Here is a 25,435-nt window from a genome sequence, read left to right as displayed (position 1 = left end):
TGTGAGGCCCACCCACCCAGAGACCGCCGCTGCGCTCAGTGCCCCGCCGTGCAGACACGCCATATCCACCCCGTACTGTGTATCTTCTATGCTACAAGTCAAATTTCTCTTTGTTCTTTGCTCCGGAAACATGCCCACCTGGCCATGGCTTTCCACGTCATCTGAAACCATCTCACTTCTGAATTAAGTAATTCTATGTGACTTCATGGGTCCTTGACGATTTCCCTTTAACATGCTGGGTCCTCACCGCACGTCCTCTGAACCCACGAAACATCCCGGGTAGCAGCGCTGTGCACTCTGACACACCCCCCCCCGCAGCACGGTCTGAACACCACAGAGCAGGCCCCTCTCTGCCAGCCCAGGGAGCTCGGGAAGCGGGAGCTGTCCTGCTGTGACACCCGCCCTGACACCTGGCTGCCCCCTTCCGTGACACCCGCTGTGACACCCGCTGTGACACCCGACTACCCACCTGCTGTGCCACCTGCCAGGATACCAGCCGTGACACCCGCCCCCTCCAGAGCCGTGCCACCCTGTGGGGCTGAGGCACTGCATCCACGTGAGGGGCTATGGGCTTTGCACGTGCTTCGGGGCGAGCCTATTGGCTGGAAAGCCCACCTCTCCCCTGGGTTTGCACGTTCACTGCCTACATTCTCCGCTACCAGGACTTTGTTTAAAAAACACGTATTGAGGGGCGCCTGGTGGCTCAGTGGGTTAAAGCCTCTGCCTTCGGCTTGGGTCATGATCTCAGGGTCCTGGGATCGAGCCCCGCATGGGGCTCTCTGCTCAGTGGGGAGCCTGCTTCCCCACCTCTCTCTGTCTGCCTCTCTGCCTACTTGTGATCTCTGTCTATCAAATAAATAAATTAAACAACAACAACAACAACAAAAAACACGTATTGTGCATTCCTCACCAGTAAGACACAATCAAAGATAAGCTTATACTTTTCAGGATTGAAGTATGATCAGTAGCTTATCTTCCCCAGAATAATTTTCTCTTAACACGAATATGAAAAAATGAATGAGATAATCAGGTATTTCTGGAAATATGACATTTAGTATTTTCTAACAAGAAAGAAAATCATCCCTGTCTAAAGTTATCACAAGTTGTCTACCTGTGGAGTGTGTGTGTGTATGTTTGTGTGCATGTGTGTGTATGCACACATGTGTGTCTCTGTGTGTGGTATGTGTGCAGTGTGAGTGTGCTGTATAGGGCACACCCATTTAACACACTTGCTATATTGTGTCACATAAAAATAGAGATGATACACTTTCCAGATCAAGCTAATAATTTTGTCTATTAATCTCAAAAGAATTTCTTAAACTTTTTCAAGCAATTTAGATAATATTTACATGTAAGCCACCCATATTACGAGATTTAAAAAAAAAAATTCTTACTCCACATCAAGGAACAATTTTGTTCATCTAGAACGGAAACAGAATTCAGTCAATCCCACCATGATAACATCTCCCACCGTGATAATGTCTCATGGCTATCCTTGAAACAAGTTTGCGGTGACCTTTGCTTATGGCTTCACAGGAATGCAACACTAAAACACGGAACATTTAAAGTATTCTTTTAAATGATTGTTATTTATTTATTTATTTGACAGAGAGACAGTGAGAGAGAACACAAGCAGGGGGAATGAGAGAGAGAGAAGCAGGCTTCCCACTGAGCAGGAAGCCCGACGTGGGACTCCATCCCAGGACCCCAGGATCATGACCTGAGCCGAAGGCAGAGGCTTAACGACTGAGCCACCCTGGCGCCCCTATTTAAGGTATTTTTAATGACACTGAGGCAAGTGGAAAAAATACCAATTAAGAATAATTTTTAGAGTAAGTGCCGTTTATGAAGGCCATCTATAAAGAGCAATAGAACATTTATAAATAAAATGAATAATTTATACCACCCCAAATATCATCAGATTCACAAATGGGAGAAACAAAATAATCCTTAAAGGAGTTGTTGTAAAAACAAGGCTTCATTCCAGAAGAAAAACAGCCCACAGTATCAGGAGGAAAGTCTGCAGCTCTGCTTGTTAGAGTGTCCTTCAAAGAGCCCCTAACAGAGACCGCGGTGAGAGCAGACGGCAGCCTGCAGACGTGCAAAGGGACCACCACGGTATTTGGCAGCGGGTCACCGTTCCTGTCTGTGTTGAGAGCGACCAGTGAGAACCCCAGCTCACCGCTCCTCACTCAGCTTCCAATTCTTGGGCACTGGAGTCGGCCCTGAATGCGGTCACCTCCTTGCCTATTTCGAGCATGTGGCATAATGTGCTCTAAAAAGGAGCCCTTCTCTTGGCGACCCTGGGCGAGCAGTGTACCCCCAGGCAGCCCCACAGTTACTGCCGCCCACCAGGCGGGTCAGAGTTGAACCTCAAGGCCATGCCAGCCTTCAGATGGCTCTCCTACCTTGGCCAGTGGCCTGCCCATGCCTGCCTCTCCTTCCAAAGCGGTTCACTCTGCAGGCCTGTGCACGGAGCACCCCAACATCACCCTCAGAACCTGTCAAAGACCAGCAGCAGCCACCATGGATGCCCAGCGGTAGTCGGCTTGGACTCTGAGGCCAAGGACGTTAAGGTGGGCAGAGTGGAATCAACACAATTTCTATCCACTTCCATGTCCAGATGTGGTTTCGAGATGGAATTGTCCTGAGAATATTCATCGGGGTTTTTTGCAGCTGTTTTACCAAAAGTGAAAACCAATGGTCAAGCACACCTAGTGTGTAAAGGACAGGCAGACCTGGGTAGGGAGAGATGGGTAGGGGGCTACGGGACCAGGCTCCCAGTAATCCCGGATGTGGAGAAATGCCAGAGACAAGGGAACATAAGGAGACCCCCTTGTTGGTCTTAAATGTCATAGACAAGACGTTTTCATTATAGCTACAAGCTGACCACTGAAAGTAACCAAAAGAGACCGGTCACGGGTGTTACCAGTGGTGACCTCAAGAAGACTTAAGTTCCCTGGTCAATTTGCTATGAAAGACCAGCCCTAAAAGCCCACAGTGGCCACGCATTCCTCACTTGAGAGAGATTTTTTCTTTCCTTCTGGTTCTCACCTTCACTTCATAAACTTTCACTTCACTACCCTTCTACGTCCACGAGATTCAGTCTTGGGCTCCGTGAAATGGGAGCCTGCACCACGCAATGCTAGGAGGGTACAAAAGTCCTGCCAGTGAGGCCTCCTGACGCCCATCCAGCCCTGGAGTCTGCATATGGGGGAGCCGAGGGTCCTGGGGACGTGTCAGCAGCAGACTCGCTGGGGGCACACGGGACGAGTGAGAGCCCCTGAGCTCAGAATTCTGGTGCTCGGGAGCGTCTGGTCTATGAACTTCATACCCTTCATTAATGAAGACGACAACCTGCTGTTGGAACACTGATGTTTCCTAGGTCAGCAGCCCCACCCCCAGACTCCCTCACAGTTTCCACTCCCATCTAAGCAGATGGAGTGGAAATATTTTTCAATAAAAATCGTGCAGACAGCATCCTCGGAGTGCCATAGCAGGTATGTCTACGAGGGGGAAATCCTATAATTACACAGCATATGGGTTTTCCAAAAAATAGGAAAACATGGGGGGGTCCTTAATTTAGAAATAAATTTAAATCCAAGACAATCATGAGTTCTTCCCCAAACCCCCAGCCTTCAGACTGACGGCTGCGGGGCAGGCATGTAATAAACATTGCCTCTTTCTCTCTACCAGTGAGAAAAAAGCCAAGATACTGATAAAATTCTTTGAAGATCGGCAAGCAATACCGAGTTAAGAGTTTTTTTCCCGCTTTTGTGATTTTTCCAGAGAGTAAGCCCATGATGTTCAACTCAACACAGGCAACACAGAAATGTGCCCCAGCAGAGCGCCGTGGGATCATGGGAATCAAGTGTGCGCACGGGACATTCTCCTTAGAGTCCAACCCCCATGCTGTGTGCTTCCAAAGTTCTCTGGGGAAGCCTGAGCTGATGTCCCCGTGACCACGGTTCACCACACTGAGCACTAAGCAGGCACACTAGGTGCCCCCGGGCACTGCCACCATTTACTGGGGGCACGATCGTGTGATTTCCCCCCACCCCCCAAACGCAGAGGCTCAGGCCAACCAGCTTCAGCCCACGGGAGCTCTGCTGTCGCCGGGTTCACAACCTCACACCAGCAGGTTGGCCTCGCAGCCCCGACGCGCTCGCTCGGCTCCAAAGCCAACCACAACTGACCTTTGGAACGAGTCGCTCCTCAAAAAGCAACAGCAAAGCCCTAAGCCAAGGGAATGATTTTATTTTTTTAAAGGAAAACTTTAAAGGCATAAGTTTAAGAATTCCCTCTCCTTTTTGAAAACTACCTCCTATGTTCAACATGACAAGCATAGAGAGAGAGCTTTGCCAAGGTCTGTCTATTTTAAAGGTAGGCTCTCTTTCTGGTGCTTTTTCGTGTTTCTTTTGTTTGTTTGTTTCAGACAGGAGTCCTGCTGGCCCACTGGAAGTCATCTACTCCACCATGGTTTCACCTCAATGTTCTCGGGATTTTTTGCTTGACTTTTTTTCGTTTTTATTTTGGCTCCTGGTTATATAATTTAAAGAAGGACCACAAGGAGAATAGTCACTTTCTTTTATCATAAACTCAAGCAGGCATGCATTTTTCATGCCGATCTCCATCCCTTCTGTAAAGCAAATTGGTCCATTTCAGAAGGGAAGATGAAGACTCCGAAAGCAGCCTCAAACGGGTGGCAAGCCCCGTGCCTGCACCAGGGACCACATTCCTTTGTCAGGTCTATTTAGACAGTTAAAGATAACCCACAGCTAACCTCTTCCTCTAATAATTTGGGCTCCAAATGGCCAAGATGCAACATTTCACCCGAGGCTGGGTCTGCTGAATGTCTGAACGGAGTCCATGGCTGATGTGCGGAGGCTAGACACCCTGGCAGGCTTCTCCGCGCGCTTGACGACACACCGTGGACAGTGTGTGGGTCTCACCGCTTTTTAAACGCATAGCCGTGCCTTGGAGTGACCTGACAAAGAAGAGACTCCCAGCCCTTGCCTCGGTCTGGCAGATGTCTGGCTGGCCACAGGGCACAGGGACAGCTCACGACTACCCATGAGGCAGGAAGACATGACTGAGAAGCAGGCCCGAGGACGGGGGCTGGGTGCTGGCTCTTTAAGCATCCCAAAATATTTGTACAAGGGAGGAATTTTATGGACCACATTGGGCATGATTGTATAATTCTTTGTGTTGGAGGAAAAACCTCCTTTCCAGCCAGCAGCTCCAGTCCCCATGCTTTTAGCCTATTTAAAGGGAAGGCTACAGCCCCAGGGAAAAACAGTCCCAAATTCTCTTCTGCTGCTGTGAACCAAAACCCCTTAGGTATGGAAGGAATGGCAGACACACGTTGCTGGGTAGGAAAGCACTACCCACTTACATAAAGCAAGGCAGCCTTTGGCCTGCACTGCTAGGAGCTGCGGGATCCGAACCACCCACCCTGCCTCCTGGGGCAGACACAGCAAAAGTAGTGACACCCACTGCGTTTCTCAGGACAGGGCTATGAGGTCCTTCCAAGTGTGTTCACTGTATGGGCCTGATGCCCACTTGCCCGGGACAGGGGCCCCTGCCCAGAGGGCCAATGGCCGGACACATGGCACAGCCAGTGGCCAGGGAAGTGGAGCGAAGGAGAAAGCAGGCCAGAGTGAGGTCACCCACGGCAAAGCGTCTCTCCGCGGTGCGCAGCGGGCGCGTTGGCAGAACCCCGGCCCCGCGGCCCCGCGAGCAGGCCAAGAAGGAGCGCTCGCCTCCCAGCCTCCGCGGCCACCCACCCTGCGGCCCGCGCCCGCACCCACCTTGACGACGTAGGTGACTCCGGCCCCCAGCACCTGGTCGCTGGCGTGCGGGGCGCGCGGCGGCGGCTGGTCGCCGGGCCGGCCCTTCCTGGCGGCGCGCATGGCCGGGGCGCCGGGGCCGGGGGCCGCGCTGCCGTCCGGGGCGGCCAGGCTGGGCGCGCTGCAGCTGCCCGAGAGCCGCGCGCCCGCCCGCGCCCTGGCCGCCGAGCGCCCGCGGAGGCCCGAGCTGGAGAGTTTCAGGTGGGACACCTTGTGGAGCAGGTGGCCCAGGCTGCCCGGCCCATCGTCGGGCGCCCGGCGCAGCGCGTCTCCGGACACCAGGTAGGGGGCCGCCGCCGGGGCCGCGCGCGCCGCCGAGACCTTGCCGCCGCCGCTCACCGACAGGTTGTGCAGAAGGTCGTCGACCGATGTCACCGAGTCATTCCTGAAGCGGTTGTACTTGGTGCGTGGAAGCATGCCCCTCCGTGGGCTGGCCGCATCCGCCCGGGCGCTGCAGGGGCGAGCGCGGCGGCCCGGCGGGACGCGGCGGCCGGGACAGCGGGGGACAGCGGCGCCGCCTCCCCGCTAGCGGCCCGCGCCGCCGCGGCCGCGCAGCCCCGGCCCCGCGCTCGGCTGCGGAGGGCGGCCCGCTCGCGCCGCTCCAGGCATCGCTTCGGAAGGGGAGCGCCCGGCGGCTAGGGCTGCGCACGGCGAGAGCGTGACTCACTCCAGAGGAGACCCTTCTCAACAAAGGCCCGGGGAGCACTGCAAATCACTTCCTGTAGCGCACACACGCGCACACACACGCGCGCGCACACACACACACACACACACACACGAAAGAAAGAAAGAAAAAGAAAGAAAAAAAATGCATACACCCACTGACTGCACACTAGAGCCAATCAATTCTCAAACTGCCTTTTCTACCTTCCCAGAGACTCCCTTCCGACCTTTGCTTGCTCGCCTCCCCATCCCCCGACTCAGCATCTGTGCCAGAGGTCAGTCCGGTCCCTTCGGACGGTCAGATGAACTTTCTGAAACCCCTTCTTCTCTGCTAAGGCTTCCTGTCCCCCGCTCAGCCCTCCGTGGGGACCCCTGAGTGTCTGACAGCCATGAGTTAAAATGTGACGAAGCCTTTTTAAGAATAAGATCTTCAGCGGATCCTCATGAATTCTGATTTGGAAAGCACCAGCAATTGGTAAATAGCCAAAAAAGAAAAAAGAACAGAAAAGAGAAGAATATTTACTCCCAGGTGAACATAAAAAACCAATTTCCTGGGTTTTTCTTTTTTCAAGTCAGCAGAGCAGCCATGACAAGTGTCTTTGTAGCAATGCAGCTCCTCCAAAAAAAAAAAAAAAAAAAAAAGAAGAAGAAGAAGAAAAGAAAAAGAAAGAAAGAAAGAAAGGTCTGCACAGAGCCCGTGAGGATGTGTCCCCTGCTAAGGACAACAGCCTTCCTCAGTTAGGGTTGGGTTGAAACCTGCTTCCAGAAAAGAAGAGGACCTCTCTGAGGAATGGTAGCTAGCTCCAGGCATCCATTCCAAAAAGGGGGCTGGGCTCGAAGCTTTATCCCGATTGAATGTGCTCGAGGTCTGGAAAAATGCCTACCAGACGTACAAATACATTTCAATGTCCCTTCTGTTGCTGCCTTGCAACCCTGCATGAAGGAAGGAAAAAAAAAATGCAGCTGCTCTGGTTACACAGAAAATCCGTGTCGGGAGTCAGGCTCCGCTTCGAGGGAGAGGCGAAGGCCTCCTTCCTCTCAGCGAGGACAACGGGGCGTTGGCGGCCCCCAGAAGGTCGGCGGAGACTCAAACCCTCCGAGCCCTTGCACCCGGGGCTCTGCCGGTCTCCGCCATGCTTGGAGATAACCCACCGGACACAGAGAAACCACCCTGTGCAAATTGCCACGCAACTCTGTGTAAGCAAATAAATTTATCTCCGGCACCCTGCCTTCTCCCACCCACGACTAGGCGTGTGCCCCCGGAGGCACCGACCCCAGCAGAACTTTATGGCCCCGGTGCCCGGAGGGCGTCTCCTGGCCGGCAGGTGAGGCCAGCGGCCTGGATGCAGGAGCGCAGGGCCGCGGCGGCTCCCCTCCCCGGGCGCAGGCTCTCATCCTCGCCCTTCCTCTTGCTCGCTTAGCAACAGCAAGTGCACACCCCATCCACGATGGTGATGGTGAGCGGAACTCCCCCCAGATCTGAAGCAAAAACGCCCTATCCTTCCCAAACCCCGCTCTTCATTAGAAGCAGACAAAAACAGCAAAATGTGAATGAGAGGCTGTTTGTGTGAATGGAAGGGCTAGCAGAGAGCCAGCGATTCTGTGAATGAAGCCGGGCCCTGCGAGCCGGTGCCAGGCAATCCCCTGGCTCCAGCGGCCTCAGCCAATGAGCAGCCGCCCTGATGACTCATTGAAGAAGGCTTGCTCAATAGTGGAAGATTCCATTTCAATCAAAGGCGGGATCTTTATTCCAATGGCAGTGTGGGAAAAAAAAAAAAAAAAAAGCCAGCCTGATTACAAAATGCATGGAGGAAGGCAGGACTGTCACGGACAGCAGAAAAACTAGTTTTTCACGAAAATTCAAGAACCGTTGTTCAGCTCCCAGTGTGAACAGGACGGCCTCTGCTGGAGGTGAGCTGTGCCCCAAAACTTCCATTCAGCAGTTCATTTACAAGCAAGAAACAACCATGAATGTGCTCCTCGGTTCAGCATTTATCATGAATGTACAGGAAACGCACATTCAAACCCTAGGCGTCTCGCCCTCCATTCTGTTTGTGAAAGGATCATCCAACACGCGTGCACGTTCTGAGTCTCCAAAGAAGGGGGAAAAAAATCCAAATCTCCATGGTTAACCCTTTAGCCAACAGGAGATTTTTTTTTTTTATTCCTTTTATTATGACGAGCCAAGTGGAGAGAAATTGGCCATTTTAAAAAATATCACAGTAATAGAAATGTACTGCATATGAGAAGATCTGTAATCAAAGAGGCTAGTTAATATTCCAGGGATGCAGTAGAACGGTAAAACCTCACTTTCCGGGAAGACGATGGGGGCGGGGGTGGGGGAGCTGTAAGCCGGGCAGGAAACCCACACTCTACCTGTCAGGCCATGCCCGGCGCCCTCACCCAGGCTGGTCCTGCCTACTCTCAGGCTATCATGGTGTAGAAATCGAAGACCGATGAGATGTTCGTTGTTCGGCAGCACAGAAGCAAAGCAAAGGAAGGAGACCACCATAACACCAGCCTCCAGCCTCAAGCATGCCTGAGGTCATCGACAGTAGCTCTTCCAGAATATTGTGGTTTCCAGAATACTGTGGTTTCCCTTTTTAAAATCTATTCACTTAAAGGTGTCTTGTTTTTCTATTGCTGTCATAATCCCAAGATCAGTGGTTTAAAATGGTGTTTTATCTGCCGGTGCTGCAGGCAGAAATCCAGCATGGGCCACCCGGGGTAGAGTCCAGGGTGGACGGCAGTGAGTTCCTTCTGGAGTTTCTAGGGGAGAACCCCTCTCCTCGCCTTTCCTGTGTCTAGAGGCTGCCTCTACCTGCCTGAAGTTGGCTCATGAGCTGGGCCCTGAGGACGGTGGCTTTGTTCCCGAGAAGCTTTCATTCTACCTGGAGAGGCAGAAAATCTGACATTATCACAATAACCCGGTACACTACGCAACAACTTAAATGTATGGGATACGAACCTTGCGCAATGGAGCCTGCTGACCTTGGCCGCAGGGTGTCAGGGGGGAGCCTGCTGACCTTGGCCGCAGGGTGTCAGGGGAACCTCAGCAGGGGTGAGGGATTTCTGAGATCTTCCAGGGACATGGGGGCAAAGAGACACCTCCGGAAGAGGGGCTGTCTGGGGAACAGCCCAAGGCCTGCACCGCTCAGCGTTTCCCGAACCTACGTAGATGGTCGGATGGGGGCAATGTTGGGAGGCCAGGCCGCTGAGACAGCTGGACGTGGAGGGTGTGGCTATAGCCCGTGTCTCCCTCATGATGTGGGATTGGAGGCTGCATGGTGTGGGCAGGTTTGTATTGTATGTGGACACCTTGAACAGTAACCCAGGGTGCTCTGGGTGGTTGAGAGGGTGGCAGATAACAGCACAGGGGAAACATGATGGGGTCTCGAAGGAACGCAAGGGCGGCGGGATGGAGCGGAGTGGGTGGGCCCAAGATACGGTGAGAAGGTTGAATAAGCAGATGGGGCAAGTGAACAGGTCAAGCTTGTCTGGAGGCGGAGCTGAGGTGGAGTCTGGAGTAGCAGGAGCCCCATGGGAAGCAGGGAAGGCCACAGGACTGGGCCGAGGGAGAGGTGGGCCTGCAGAGCCTCCTCCTGGCTTCCTCAGTCCTCACCCGTCCTCACTCAGCAGCCACCAGAGCGTGGCCGTCCAGCCAAGTCCTTCTGTAGCTGAGCTCCTGAGGGAGGGGGCCATGGAGACCTCCTGTCTCCCCACACCCCTGTGGCAGGGAGGAGGACTGCTGGGGAAGAGTCTGGGCAGAGTCCTCTTCATCTCCCAGGGAGAGGGATAGAGAGCAAAGGCCATGCTTCTGACGGACGGTGAGGCTGAGTGTGTCTCACCCATTGGAACACAGAGTGCAGGTGGAGGAAGGAAGGTGAGCCTGGGTTCTGGGTGCGTGGGAGTGGCACGTCCGTGGACAGCCGCCCCGTGCTGAGGAGTGGAACTTGAAGGCCATTGGCCTGCAGGTGATGCTGAGCTCTTTGGTTACTGGTGCACACTTAGGAAGGAGGAGGGACGAAGGGGATCCCAAGGAAAGGACAGGCTGCCCGGGTGGGAGCTGCGAAAACGTGACCAGGAGTCGGAGGCATGTGTGGAAGCCTGGTTGGATGGACACCCATCCAGCCAACCATTCTTAGCTCGGCTGCTGTGACAAAATGCCATAGACCGGGCAGCCCTAACAGCCTGTATTCCTCCCAGTTCTGGGGGCTGGAGGTCCAAGATGAAGGCTCCAGCAGGTTGGGTGTCCGAGAGAGCCCGCTCCTGGCTCCTAGAGGGCTTCTCAGATGTCCTCACACGTGGCTGATGGGGCAGGGGGCCCTCAGAGGTCCTTTTATAAAGGCACTAATCCCATTCTGGGACTCCACCCTCAAGACCCACTCACCTGCCAAAGACCCCATTGCCTCACACCATCATATTGGGGGCTAGGTTTCAATACGAATTGGGGGGTGGAGGGAGCCACACTGGTTTCAGGAGATGATCAGTGGTGGTTATCATGAGCGCTGTCGCAGCCATAAGTACTTAGAGCATCCCGTACCGGGCCATGAACACCTGTCGTGCCCCTCAGCTCCCATGGTCCGTGAGATTGTACTTAGATCCTCTTCTGCACAGAGAGAATCCAGGGATCAGAGGGGTTTATGAAGTAAGCCAGGGCCACACAGGGTTAGGAACTGGCCCAGCTGCCTGACTCCAAATCCACACTTATGGCCAGAACCTCACCCAGTTCAGAGAGCTCAGGTCAGGTATGTATTGAGAACCATGACACTTCAGCAAGGAGAATGAAGGGGCTACCACTTAGGTCACAGGATGGTGTCAAACACATGAGAGATGAGAAAATAGATGGAAAAAAAAAATCGTGCTTTCCAGAAGGCAGAGTGAAATACAAGGGAAGATCTGAGGCCATGGCTAGAGGTGTAGCATGGAGTGTAGAGCGAGTGATGGAAGAAGGAGAGGTGCATTTAGGGGGAGACCAGAATGGGAAAGATGAACATTTAGGGAAGGGGGAAGGCCAGGAGAATGGGCAGAACTATCACCCCAGAGGGGAGAGGTTAGAGAGGGGGGAACTGGGGATCTGCATTGGGGTTGAGTAGGAGTCAGGGATTCTAAGGAAGAGACCTGGGTAAGCAGGCACTTCCAGGGGTGGGGTTGAGGGAGTCCAAAGGGCGGTGACACCCCAGGGATTCCTTACATCCACCTTACGTCTCACTAAGGGTTCTTACCCCTCGCACCTATGGTGCTGGTGGAGGACAGTGACATCTCCGGAGCCGGTGGAATGCCAGCTGGGATTTTGGAGGAGAGCTGACGGGAAGGCAGAACCAGGGATGGGAGGGAGTGGAGAGGAAACGCCCCCTCTTGTCTCTCCCCCATCCACGCTAGGTGCCTTCTCTTCGCCAAACCCGCAGGAAGCCAGAGTGCAGGAGCCCGGCCATGGCAAGCTGGGCGGGGCAAGGAGAGCTGGATCCCAGATAACTCTCTCCGCGGCCCTGGTAAGCAGTCAGAAGTTCTTTATGCCTGACTTCGATGCTGTACCTGGTTTTCTGTACAACATGAGAAAGTGAAGTTTGTACTGAAAACGTGAGAAGGGTTCATTCCGGTTGAGGGGGATTTGAGTTGAGTGGTAACAGAGGATGCCACCAGCCATGAGGAAGAGGACCGTGTTGCTGCAGTATGTGCCCCCCCCCAACTCTGCGGTGCCCCTCAGGGCAGAGGGCTGGTCTTCTCTGATAGCGTACATCCGCCTACACATCAGCTGGGAACAAAGTGAATTGTTGGCTGGAGACTCATCCAAGGACGCAGGTGGGGGAGGGAGGGAGGAGGACCGCAGGCCGACAGGGTGGGCAGGAGGCCGGAGGGAGGAAGGACAGAGATGCACGTGGCCACCGAAGGAGAAGCAAGTGCAAGCCCAGGGGTCTTGGAGGCCTGGGGAGGCCGCAGCCCGGCTTCTTGGGGATGCACATCCCAGGGAAGCGGATGGAAGCAGAAAGTCCCTGGTGGTGCCCCTGAGGCATAGGTGGGGAGAGGAAGCAGCCACAGCAGAGGGCCTGCGTGGGGTGTGTCTCAGCTTCACTAAAGCCAGAGGATGGGGGTCGTCCTGTGAGGAGGCTGGAAACAGGAGGGAGGTTATTGCTGATGACACTGTGGGAAGGGGTGGACAGCTGGACACTAGGGAGAGGGAGAACAGGGCACAGAAGCCTCAGAGGGGAAGAAAAGCAAACCACATCTAGAACTAACTCGTGGACGCATTGGGCGTCAGAGCCGGGGGAGGGCCCCCAAGGTGGCAGATGTGCTCTCTGCAGGGACCCTCAGGGGCACACCCTTCACCTGCTGGGTATAGGAATGTTTGGGTGGGAGATTACTCTGTAACAGGTCCCGCAGGTGGAAACCCAGTGCCCAAATCGTTGAGCCCCACAGTTCAGCACGACGGACAGTTCCCCGAGCACGACGGACAGTTCCCCGAGCACGGCCGGAGCTCCCATTCCAGAGGCTGTGGCCGCTCCAGGGAGGTCTCTCTCCAGTGCTCTCTCTTCACTTCTAAGCCCAAATGTTGTCCCTCCCTCCAGAGGCTGATCCAGCCGCCCACACCCATGTGAGCAGTGGGAGGAGGGCCGCTCGCTGCATCCTCAGTGGACACGACTCCACTGCCCCTTGCCCAGTAAGCCTTGGGCTGAGAACCCTTTATGTAGAGGTCTATCCAGTCCTGATGAGCCTGTCCTGTAGATTCTACTCGTGCCCCATTTGACAGGTGAGGACCGTGAAACCGGGAGAGGTTGAGTGACTTCACAGGGTGACCCAGCTAGTGGGAGGCAAGCAGGGAAGCCAGCCTGACCTCAACACTCAGAAACACAACCCCACAACAAGACGGGGGTTCCTCATTCCAGCCCTGCCACTGCTCAGTCCCTCTCTGTGGGAGGAGCGCAGGAAGACAACTGCCACCTCCGTGCACTGTTGCCATGGTGACCAGGCAGCAAACCACAAGTCCGTGCAGGGCCAGCACGAGGTGTTTTATTACTGGCGAGGTAAGGCAGGTCACCGTCGACTGCACACACAGAGAGGGGAAGAAGCAAACTTGTCCTTTGGTGGGAAAGTGGTGGAAGTGCTGGCCCAGTGGGGGAAGATGGAGCAGGGAGGGGATGGCGTCCGTGCACGCTGAGGACAGACCCAGCAGAAAACAAACTGGTCCTCACTTCCCAGAGAGGAGTCTGAGGGCCGAGCCTCAGGGAAAGAGGGAGAGAGAGGACTGCCGGGACTGGCCCTCGAGGGGCTGGCTGGGCAGGCTCCACTAAAATATGCGAGAGCCTCACTTCCCTTGGAGAATAAACCGTGGCTTTTCCTGAAGAATTAATTCATTCAGAAGAATTTCAGCGGATTCTGTATTCCCATCAACTCCTCGACCCATGTGCATGTCAAGTTTTACGTAGGAATTATTTTGTGCTTGTGTTTCCTCAAAAGAATGTATTCTTACTTTTATTCTTTTGAGATTTTATTTATTTATTTATTTATTTGAGAGAGAGAGAGAGAGAAAGAGGGAGCAAAAGCGGGATTAGATGCAGAGGGAGAGGGAGTGGACTGCCCCCTGAGCTGGGGTGCCCGACATGGGACTGGATCCCAGGACCTGAGCTGAAGGCAGACGCTTAACGGACTAAGCCACTCAGGTGCCCCCAAAGAATGTATTTTTTAGAGACGTCTCGTTTTATTGTATGATCTCCACATCTCATGGTTGAATGATGTTCCATGAAGTTGAGATGTGATTCCCTCGGGCTCCCCATCGGTGGACCCTGGTGTTTCCGGTGTATGAACGTTGTGGCCGCGCCATGACGGAAGCCTTTGGCCCTCCAGCTCCCTCTGTTTCCCTGAATTGGTTCCCAGTAGAAGTCACAAGGGAATGCAGACTTCTGAGCTCTTGACTGGTGCGGCCCGACCTCCTGGGGACCCCCGATGGGTTTTCACTGCCGGCCGCTGTCAGTTGGAGCACAGCAGGCTCACGGCAGCCTCGCCAGACTTGGGCTTCGGTACTCTGTAAATGGCTCCTTGAGCATTGGGACCGAGGTGGGTGGAGAGTGTGCCAGACGTCGGCCTTCAGTCTGACTGGCTGCTCCCCACCCAGGTGGTGAGATTTGCACAGCCCTTGATGGGGGTGGTCTGCCTGTGCCCGGAGCCTGAGCACACAGGGCCCACACCTCTCCCTCAGCGGCTCACTTGGGGCCTCAGACTCATCCTTCGCGGCTCACATGATCATTTTGGCTATTTGTTTTTGAAGATTTTATTTATTGATTTGAGAGAGACAGAGTGAGAGAACATGAGAGGGCAAGTCAGAGAGAGAGGCAGACTCCCCACGGAGCTGCGAGCCTGACGTGGGTGGGACTCGATCCCAGGATCCCAGGACCATGAACTGAGCCGAAGGCAGTCGCTCAACCAACTGAGCCACCAGGCGCCCCTCATTTTGGCTATTTTTAACTTGGGTTTTTTTTTTTTTTCTGCCAGTCTCTGTGTGTGTTTACCATCTTAGCTGTTTTAAAAAATATTTGAGCAGATATAAACTTAAGTACAATATTAGTTACATTGTGTTATGTAATTATTTACGTACTATCTGCTATATTAAGCGTTGTGATTTACACATAATCATGTTACTAACATACTTAGATGGCCATCATTGCTGTAACATCGGTGTGGATTAGTTATAAGCGCTGATCCCTTGCCATGGACACGTGCTGTTTACACATAACTACAAACCCGTACTTGTAGAACGTTTGTGTATCTTCATTATATGTGTTACTGCTCTTTCACAGGGATGCGTTATGTCGTGATTTGTACATAATTAGATATACTGACAACACATCCAGTCTGTGTCGGTGCCGTATTTTTGCATATAGATTCTATGTATTGTTTCTTCTTCATGTGGAGACACAGTGACCACACATGGACATCGATATGAAGACAGCTAGAACCCCAGATGGCCTCCACTGTCTCAAGGCTGAGAAGGAAATGGACACCAGTGGCCACAGCGTGTCGGTCTAGGAGTCTCAGACTTGAGGATACTCTGGCAGACTTGTCACCACACAGAGAGCTGGTGTCACCACCCAGAGTTTCTGCTCCGGTGAGTGAGGGACAGCTCCCAGGGGACCTCAGTGCTGCCCAGTCAGGAGAGAGCTGTGTCACAGGAAGGGACCGATGAGGGAGAGCATGTTCGTGGGGTAGGTGGGGTGGTAGTCTAGCTGGGCCCCAGCATGATGGAGATGCTGGTGGAGGCAGCCGTGGGTGTGAGTCTGGGTATGGAAAGGTTTGGAAAGAACGAGTGGAGGTAAGACAGGATGCTTCGATGCCATTAAAGCCACAATACCAATGAGGTCAACATGGGGATGAGATGCCTAAGGAAGGAAAGTGGTTTCACAATCAAATCGTGGGTCAAAACTAATGCTGGGTGGTTTGAGAGACAAACAGAGCAGGAGAGGCCAGTGGGACCAGAAGAGTACACACAGCAGCAAGAACAGAGTCCCACGGGGCGCCTGGGTGGCTCAGGGGGTTAAGCCGCTGCCTTCGGCTCAGGTCATGATCTTAGGGTCCTGGGATCGAGCCCCACATCGGGCTCTCTGCTCAGCGGGGAGCCTGCTTCCTCCTCTCTCTCTGCTTGTCTCTCTGCCTACTTGTGATCTCTGTCTGTGAATAAATAAATAAAATCTTAAAAAAAAAAAAAAAAGGAACAGAATCCCACAATTGTAAACACAATGGAATGCACCGCTCTGGAAACAAAGGGAGGGACAGATTTCAAAGAGAAACGGGCAGACCTTGTCCAACGGAGCCCATGCAGGAAAGACGCAGGGATCTCCTCATTGCAACAGAATTGTTTCAACAGGGGATTGTGACTGAGACACGACTCTGCACAAAGGAAAGGATCAAAGAATGTTTACTAAGTACATGCACTGACGACATAAATTCTACCTCAAGAACTCAGTCTCAAAATAAAAGAGAATTCAGCATATTTCCACCACGACACCCACCCCCCGGATATTCTTTTCCTGGGGCAAATGAAGACAGACTTATTTATAAAAAAAAAAAAAGACACGAGCATAAATTTTGGCAATATCTTCATTCATATAGAATACTAGAACAAACACAAATGTCCGTTATAAAGAGAATGGATATTTTGTGATATGCTCTTACAAGGACAAATTACTCAGCTCTAAAAAACAGGATGAACCACTCATTCATCTAAAACCATGTGGGTCTCTAAAACATTTCTTCGAGCAAGAGACAGACATCGAAGCTCACAGTGTGACTTACCTCATTGTCAGAACATTCAACCGCCGCAAACTAGAGGTGTTTCATCAACACTAAAACAGGCTGCCAAAGTCCTCAACAGCCAAACTATGGAAAGAGCCCAGATGTCCTTTAACAGATGAATGGATAAAGAAGATGTGTTATAGACATACAATGGAATATTATTCAGCCATCAAAAGGAATGAAATCTTGCCAGTTGCAGTGGCGTGTTTGGACCTAGAGGATACTATGCTTAGCGAAATAAGTCAATCAGAGAAAGACAAATACCATATGACCTCACTCATATGTGGAATTACAGAAACAAAACAGACGAACATAGGGGGAGGGAAGGAAAAATAAAATAAGATGAAATCAGAGAGAGAGGCAAACCGTAAGAGACTCTTAACTCCAGAAAACAAACAGGGCTACTGGAGGGGAGGTGGGTGGGGGATGGGGTAACGGAGCGATGGGCCTTAAGGAGGGGACATGATCGAACGAGTACTGGGCGTTACATGCAACTGATGAATCACTAAGTTCTTCCACAAGACGAAAAACAAAAGCAAAAACAAACAAAAAGCAGGTTGCCGGTGCCCAGGTTGGTAGCACTTTAACTGAAATCCTACCGAGGGCTCTTTTCTGGGTTAATGAATCTAGTTTGTATATTGATAGAGCTTTTGGAAAATGTAGAGAGTCACACATTTCAAAAATTGGTCAAGCCATACCCTTAAGCGCAGGTTTTCACTATACTTTCATTTTGTGTTGATGCGCAGACATAGACGAAGAGGTGAGGAAGAATGCTCTCCACGCGGTGATGGGAGGAACACATTTTATTTCTAGATCTCTGCACACCGCCAGCCAGATGACTGACCTATCGGTGATGCCAGTTGCCGATTGGATTCCGGATGGATGTTGGGTGTCTTGTGGGGTTCCACGACGACCGTGCAGAGCCTGTGCCGGGCAGTGCCATGGAGGGGCTGCCTTCCTCCGTGGAGCATGGCTTTGGGATGTCCCGTGGGCAGCTGGGAGAGGAGGCAGGGGAGTTGCTGCCCAGTGACTGCCTCTACAGCTCACTTTGCACAGTCTCCCATGGGAGCCTGGGGAGTGTCTGCCTGTCACGGGCTTATTGATGGGTCTTTTATTTATGCTCAGACTCATTCAGTCCGTTAGAAGTGAGCTTTATGTAAGATGTGAAAAGCAGCTTGCGAAACCCTGGATGCAAGGGTCACGGAGAGATGCCAACTCATCGACAAGCTTTGTGCAGCCAAGAAGGAGCACGCCACGGCTGAGATGTCTCTAAGGAATGCCCGGAAAGGGCCACTCAATGCACCCAGCCTTGCAGATGCTTACAGAAGGGAGGTGAGGGCCGCCTCGTTGCTGCAGAAATTAACTTCTGTGGCTCGAGAACAGAACGAAGAGGGAGTTCAACGCTCCCAGCCAGAGATGGTGAAAGATGCCAGAAGTGTGAAGTCCCTGGAAGAAGAGGCTCTGAGAACGGCCACACCACAGGGAGCTTTTCCTAACCTGCCTGGAGGCCAGGAGCCAAGCCCTGGCAGTCCCTTCCCTGGAGCAGCCCTGGTCCCTCCCCTCCACTCTGGCCTCCCAGCTGCCAGGCTGCCTTGGCCACGCCCACCCCCACCTGACCTTCCCGGAGCCGGTGGGTACAGGGGAGCCCCTCCCTGAGCGGACATTCCTGGAGCTCCGCGTGCTGGGCTTGACCATCAGCTCCTTTGTGGACCGCTTCTCCAGATCTAAAGAATAGTAGACGTCAGGACACGCCAAGAAATGGGAGACCTTCTTTGTATTCACAGAATGTTCGGATCCTCTCCTATTTGCAACGAGAGAAAAGTACGGAAGCGTCGAATCGTTTACGGAACTTGAGTCATTGAACCACATTTCTCAAAGCAGTTTTGGTAAATATTATTTCTATATTAATCTTACAAGTGAACCATTTACATTTTGTTCTCCATGTAAATATTGCATGATAATTTGGGAATATACACAGCTTATCGATAAGGACGTTTAGCTGGCAATAGCAGTATTTTCTCTAGAATGGAATTCTCCCCAGTCGTGAGCTGCTACTCAAAGCAACTTTTTGCCTGAGTGTGTATCACTGAAAAAGAAAATATAATTGATCTCTTTTGAGGTGGCGTTAGGTGGTACACTCTGAAAGAAAATTTTATATTTTAATATTTATACTCTAATGCAACAATGGCAAATTTTTAAAAATAAGTTGGATACTTTACAGAGAGATGGCTTGCTTTCCCCGCAAGAATCCTGCAGAAAGGTTCTCTGGTCAAGAAGAAACCCAGGTGGACAATTTTGGGGAACCTGCATTTTGCTGCCTCTCACTGCTCTCTCCCTCACCAGCTAACGCTGCCCTGGAAAGCCAGGGGGAAAACTTCTCCCATGCAGATAAGCCTGAGCCCTACGGTTAGTGTCATCATTACCATCATGATCCCAGGGTAAGGATCTGAGCCGCCATAGAGTCTAAGAAGCCCCAGCAGCTTTTCCTTGTGTAAGATTGTCCTGGAATCTGGGTCCTCACTGACCCTGAGGCTGGGGGTCAGGAGTGGTGCCTGGAAGCCAGACAAGGGCCAGGGCAGAGATGCTGAGGTCAGGGACTGAACCACATGCCCGCTACTGGTCACAGGTCAGGGACAGGAGGCCACATCCCTTCCGAGCCCAAGAGTTCAGGGTGGGAGCCTGCAGCAGGGCCCGGGGGGGGGGGGGCGATCCGCAGAGGGGAGGTCCCAACTCCACAAGCCCCAGAGCAAGAGTGGAATGCTTCTGGCAAGGACAGGACTCTTTGTTCCAGGCTCAAGGGTGAAAGGCGGCTGCCTTCCAAGATCTCCGTCTCGGTACCAGACCAGGAGCTGGTGGGGAGCAAGAGAAGAGGCTCTGCTCAGCTTCGTCGTGGAGACAGGATCCGTCCAAGAGGCCGGGGCGAAGAAACGGCTTGGAGGGTCAGGCTCTGCAGAGAGAAGAAAACGTTACCCCCCAAAATCTATTAAAAATATCCTCCAAAGGATAAGGTTTGCATCTGTGAAATAAGACAAGATCCCAAGAAAGGAAGGGAAGAAGGGGGTGGAGGGGACCCCCACTGCTGCCGAGGTGTGGGACTTAGGCAGAGGAGAGTGGGCTGCCGTGTCTCCCCATGCGCCTTCCACAGCTGTGTGCCCACGGAAATTCTGCCCACAGGTTTGTAGATCGAGTGTCAGAATCAGAAACCCCACCAGAAAAAAGGTGTATGCTCTCCGAGGCCTCTGATTTTGAGACTTTTGTGACCCCATGGTCCTGCCAAGAGGACCCGGCTGCAATAGTGGGCCTCCAGGGATGGGTGCAAGTGGCCCACAGGGGGAAATTTCCCAGGACTGTCTGTCTGCCCCGTGGGTGTCCAGCAGGGTGGATGGCTGGTTTCAGAGTACCCGGTACGAAGTGGTTCTGCCAGTCACCAGCTTGGCTCATCGTTGGGCCACTCCTGGGGCAGCCTGCGTGGTGCCGGCCCATCCTCAGGGCCTGTCCATTGTCGCTGGCTGGGGCAGCAGGGCACACAGCACGCTCGCAGGGAAGTGCTAGCTGGCGGGATTGCAAGCCGGTGCAGCCTGCACTGGTTGGTTTCCGACAAGGTTACCCGTGGCTTCCATGCCCACCCAGCAAGCCCACTCCCCGAAATCCAGCCCAGAGAAATGAAGCTGTACATTCACAGATGTTCACAGCATCGTTATTCACAACAACCAAGCAGCGGATATTTAGCAAAGGAAAGGATCTGCAGATTTCGCAGAAGAGAGAAATACTGCCAGGTTTCCAAATGGGGCACACTGTGCGTTGAGCTTCCTCCGAAGAGTCGTGCGCATGACATTAAGTTTTGCAATGAAAGCTTAGGGCAGTTGCCAATAAGGAAGGTCAGTCAAGGGCAGTGACCCTGAGAATCATCGGGACGGGGTGCTGGAGCCCACCAGTGTGGAGTGACGTTCACGAAGGTATGAAGTTGACAGAAGTGATTCGCTGCACAATGAGCACTGCTGCGATATACCAATATACTATGACCTACCATAAAGTCACTTTTAAGAATCTGTTAAAAACCTGTATCGTGGGGACCTGGATGGCTCGGTGGGTTAAGCCTCTGCCTTCGGCTCAGGTCATGATCCCAGGGTCCTGGGATCAAGCCCGTGAGTGTAAACATCTCAGAATTACAGACCGATTCTCTTCGTCTTTCCTCACGTGTTTCATGAAACCAGCAAAGCTTGTTTCGGGAAGGTGGTGAGCCCTCCCCAAAGGGGCCGAGGGTGGGACCGGCGGGGAGGGGCCCCCTCAGAAGAGCGAATGTCGGCGGCTCTTCGCCCCTCACCCCTGCCCCCGCTGGGGAGCACGGTTTCCAGCAGAAGCGAGCGGGTCCCATGACTGAAGGCACCCTGCTGTTTGGTTCTCTGCTCCAATGACCCAGTAGGTAATTCACACCCATTAGGACAGCCATTATCAAAAAAAATATTTAAAGAGGAAAATTACAAGGTGGGTGAGGACGCCGAGCACTGGGAACCCTCATGCGTTGCTGGGGAGCCGTAAGTTGGTTCCTCAAAAATTAAGTTCCTCAAAAAATTAAGCAGAATTTACCGTGATGGTCCCACAACTGCCCCGCTGGGTGTATACACCCCAAAGACTAGCACGGATGTCTGTAGGCCCCTCTTCAGAGCAGCATGGTTCTCTCTAGCCAGAGGGTCGAAGCAGCCCCCGTGTGCGTCAGGGGAGAGACGGGCAAAGAGAACTGGCGTACCCGTATGATGGAAGATGATTCAGCTCAAAAAGGAGGGGTGCTCTGGCACCTGCTGGACGCGGATGGGGCTTGTGGGCACTGCACAAAGTGAAGGAAGCCACCACACGATGGCAAATCCTCCCTAACTCCGCCTGCGTGCGGTCCCTAGAGGAGTCACATGCCTAGAGACAGAGAGTGGAGCGGTGGGTGCCAGGGGCTAGGGCGAGAGCGGGGTGAGGACCTCGTTTTAATGGGCGAGGAGCTATGTTTGGGACGGTAAGAATGTTCTGGACATGGATGGTGCCAACGGACGCACGCGGTAAGTGTGGGGCAAGAGGAGATGCGGCCAGAGCACTCTGTTGCTGGCAGGCAGTGGCTCAGGTGGTTTCCGCCATAAGACGTCCACGGCCACGCGGCCTGCTGCCGGCAAGTGTTCAAAGAAAAAGGAACCCAGGCTCTTATTAGTGCAGGGACGGCTCGTCCCTACCTGATCTGCGGGGCTCTCTCGCAGGCCTTGGTCTCCTTATTTTGTATTCGGAGGTCTGTATTCTGATGACAGGGCCCGTGGAAGTTCCCGGAAACCCGGGGACATGGCACCCTCAGCCTCCCGTGGGCCTACGACTCAGGACCCGCCGCCAGTCAGCTGCGCGCTGGTTAATGCCGTGAGCAAAAACCCCACACCCCAGACCCCTGGAAGAGGGAAGACGTTGATCCAGTTGTGTTTTCTGCACAGACGGTAAATGAAGCCATTATTACAGGGGTTTACCTTGTAGCTGCTTTACTCACGACGGTCTTCATAGAAGGTATTGGTCCTAAGGTCCTCTGCCTTAGAAAAATCTGGACATTTGTACATCAAAATAGATGAAAACCACAAGTCAGTAAAGAAGCAGTGCAGACCCCGGCGTGGCAGAAGCAAGGAACCCGCCTCCCCGGGGCAGGGCCTTCGGAAGTTAACACGGCAGCCGGTGTCGGTTTTAGAACAGTGTTTCCTACTGAAGGCGCTCATTAGTTTCTCCATGGAGACCCGTCTTCTTCCAGTCAAGAGCTGACCTCTCTGTGTGTCAGGTAGCCTGCACGGTTTCTGCTGGGGTGCACATCTCAGCGGAGGGGCTGAGCGTGTTTTGCTCTGTAGGTTGGATGCCCGTGTCCTGAACACTGTCCCGACCACAGTCACTAGACCGAAAAACAACGCAAACGCCTAAAAATAAAGACTTCAAGGAAGAATGCCAAACCTTGGTGATGAGTCTTTCTCAGAGGCGAGATTTCTGGGGAATCTATTTGTCTCTGTGCTTTTCTGTAATTTTGTTCCTATAATTTCTAACAGTTTTATGAGGAACACAGATCTATCTTGCACCAGAATAAAAGGCTACTTTTTAAAACAAAAGTCAGGTCCTCACTACGAAGAATTGTAGAGAATGATTTAGTAGTTCTGATTCAGAGAAGCACATAATGTCTTCTAAATAGAAACAACATCTCTCACGGCAGCCCTAGAAATTTCCCCAAAATCAGACATGCAGAAGGCTCAGTACTGGTTACACTGGCAATACGCTCCAACCCAAATAAATGGTAATTCATTATAAATAGTGTTGGACAAAAGCATGAATGGCTCATGAACATTCCGTTAACATGAATTCAGGTCAAATTTGTAATGACCCTGTTATTAAAACAGGTTGCGTCCATACCCTTTCTGCCTCTCACGTACACAAGCCCCTCCGTAGTATTTTCACGTGTGGACAAATATCTAAATGCATATGAAACTCCGTATCCTAAAACAAATAATTGACCACCAAGTGCCTCCCAAACACGGCTTTAAAAAATGCAATATTATTCCAATTTAATATAGCAAACATTTATGCTGAATTCTTTGGATGCAAGACTTGTCACAAACATGCTTTGAAAAGGAAAATGAAAAAAAAAAAAAGTCGTGGCGCATTCATTTCTTAAACACACTGAGAACTACTGTCATTATTTCAATGAGAAATTCCTGCAAACTCCTCCGGCTCCTGCTTGCCTCGCTCCTCAAGTTACAATGTGTTTCCATAGCAACTCAGTTGCTAAGGGGGACCCGTGAGCATCAGTGAGCTATCTGCACTTTGAGATGCTGTTAGCCTGAGCAGTGGGGCTGGCTGGAATATTGAGATTTAATTTAGGGTCTTTCCCTCCTCTCCTCACAACGAATTCCGTAGAAACTGTTGGCAATCTTCCCTATGGGAGGGAAAACGGCAGATCCTTCCTAGGGTCGCCTCCGAGCTCCTGTGCCCTCGGGATCGCACTGGCCTTCCTTTTCACCACCCTCCTGTGACTTAAACCACAGAATTCTAAGGAAAAACAATAATAGCAATTACCAGCATTACCAAATGCCACACGAGACTGGTTTTGTGGAGTGTTTATAAATGCCCAATATAAACCAAACAGAAGTTGTAGGAAATAAACATCATTTTGAATCAATAATCTGAAGGGCTTTAAACATTAAATATTTAGAAAGCCCCAAATGAAGCAAATCAAAATATTTTTGAAGTTTCCTTTTCCATGTCTGCGAAATCATATTCTGGCAGATTGTAACATTTCATCAGAATCCTGATTGGAATCCAGAATCTTCCATCAAGCCAATTTGGATGGACTGTTTTCTTTGTGGGGGATACGTTTTATTGTTGCAAGTGATAATGCCTCGGAGGGGTCCAAGTCTCTCGATTCCCTTTTCTTTGCTCTTGAGCTCTGCATGTGGAAGGAGGCCCTTTCTGAGGGCACACGGAGGCTGTCTTTGGCTGAAACGGGGCTTAAGAACCTCACGCAGCTCGGGGCCCCGCCAGGGCTGGGTCCCTTGTTGCACTCGGACGTCGCCTCAGGACACACGCTGGACCTGAGAAACTCATCCTTCACAAAGGAAGGGAACCAGGTACACATGACACCGAACAGCCTGTTCCCTTCTCATTCACAGCCTGTTCCCTTCTAATTCCAGCCCCCCATTTCCCAGCTGAGGACACCCGGCTCAGCGCGGCAGAGGACCCGTCCACACGCGGAGCCGCCACGCACGGGGCAGGCGCGGAACCTCGGTCCTCTGGCTCCAGCTGGCACTTGAAGAGAGGCAAGTGACACAGACACTGGTTAGCAGGTTAAGACGCGCCGGTCATTCTACAGTTCCTTGTTCGTTATTCTGTTTCCAAACTTCCTTTTATTTTACTTAAACATAATAATCGTAGTGACTGTATCCTGTGTCTAAAAATTCCAGTGTCTGAAGACTTTGGGGACCTATTTCTGTCCACTGTTGCTGCCGGTTCCCGCCCAAGGTAGCTTCTTTCTCTCCGTGCACTCTGGCTGAGGGCTGCCCCCTTCTTTCCCTAACTTCAAGCAGGAGAGTGTTCCGATGTTCAGGATAGGGTTTAGGTTTCTCCAGAGAGGATGTAAGTTTTTTCCCACAAGTTTCCCGGGCGCGCCGTCAGAGTCCTTGTCAAAAAGAAATTCCATGCGTTTTAGGTCATCCCAGTTTGACTTCAAGCTGAATGTCGATGCGGACACTGGCTTGTGGTTCAAATGCCTGGGGAGGTTTTTTCCTCGTCGAAGGGAATGCAGGCCATTCTCTTTGTATTCGCCAAGTGCTAGCCAGGCTTTGCTCCCACGCAGCCCCTGCATGGATGGGGATCGAGCAGGCTTTCAGGATCCCAGCTCCCCGTGGGAGGCGCTCTTACTAGCCCCTACACCTGGTCCAGCAAACGCCCGCAAGAAGAGAGCTGGGTTCAGTAACCAGCTTCCCTCACAGAGTCCTCATTTCAACTCCCTCTTGTCCTTACAATTCCTGGCTTTGTGTTGTCAACCAGAGACTCCAGAACAACAGAGCCAAGAGGTATGCATATACCGTATATATACAGATGTGCAACAGACCTAGCTAGGCAGGTACAGAGAAACGCCCTGTAAG

At 52.3% G+C, this 25,435-nt stretch overlaps 1 protein-coding gene and 1 long non-coding RNA gene across 3 annotated transcripts in view; one reads left to right on the top strand and one right to left on the bottom strand.

Moving 5' to 3' along the window:
• Nucleotides 1-6,276, bottom strand: part of SHC3 (SHC adaptor protein 3) — a 92,482-nt gene extending 86,206 nt beyond the window's left edge. The window contains exon 1 of the mRNA XM_082694224.1: nucleotides 5,811-6,276. Coding sequence (XP_082550350.1) covers nucleotides 5,811-6,266 — 456 coding nt within the window. The 5' untranslated portion in view covers nucleotides 6,267-6,276. The remainder of the gene's footprint in view (nucleotides 1-5,810) is intronic.
• A 937-nt stretch (nucleotides 6,277-7,213) lies between these two features.
• LOC309845860 lies at nucleotides 7,214-24,659 on the top strand. 2 transcript variants are annotated; one of them, XR_014301555.1, is made up of 4 exons: nucleotides 7,214-8,423; nucleotides 11,895-12,004; nucleotides 15,420-15,612; nucleotides 24,482-24,659. It is a non-coding gene; the product is annotated as an uncharacterized lncRNA (long non-coding RNA). The 2 variants fall into 2 exon arrangements; XR_014301556.1 differs by lacking the exon at nucleotides 7,214-8,423 and adding an exon at nucleotides 9,584-9,809.
• The last annotated feature ends 776 nt before the right edge of the window (nucleotides 24,660-25,435 follow it).

The sequence above is a fragment of the Mustela nivalis genome (genome assembly GCF_964662115.1).
Source record: "Mustela nivalis genome assembly, chromosome: 13".
Classification (NCBI taxonomy): Eukaryota; Metazoa; Chordata; class Mammalia; order Carnivora; family Mustelidae; genus Mustela; species Mustela nivalis.
The sequence above is the reverse complement of the archived record's forward strand: the minus strand, read 5'-3'. Positions and strand labels throughout refer to the sequence as shown.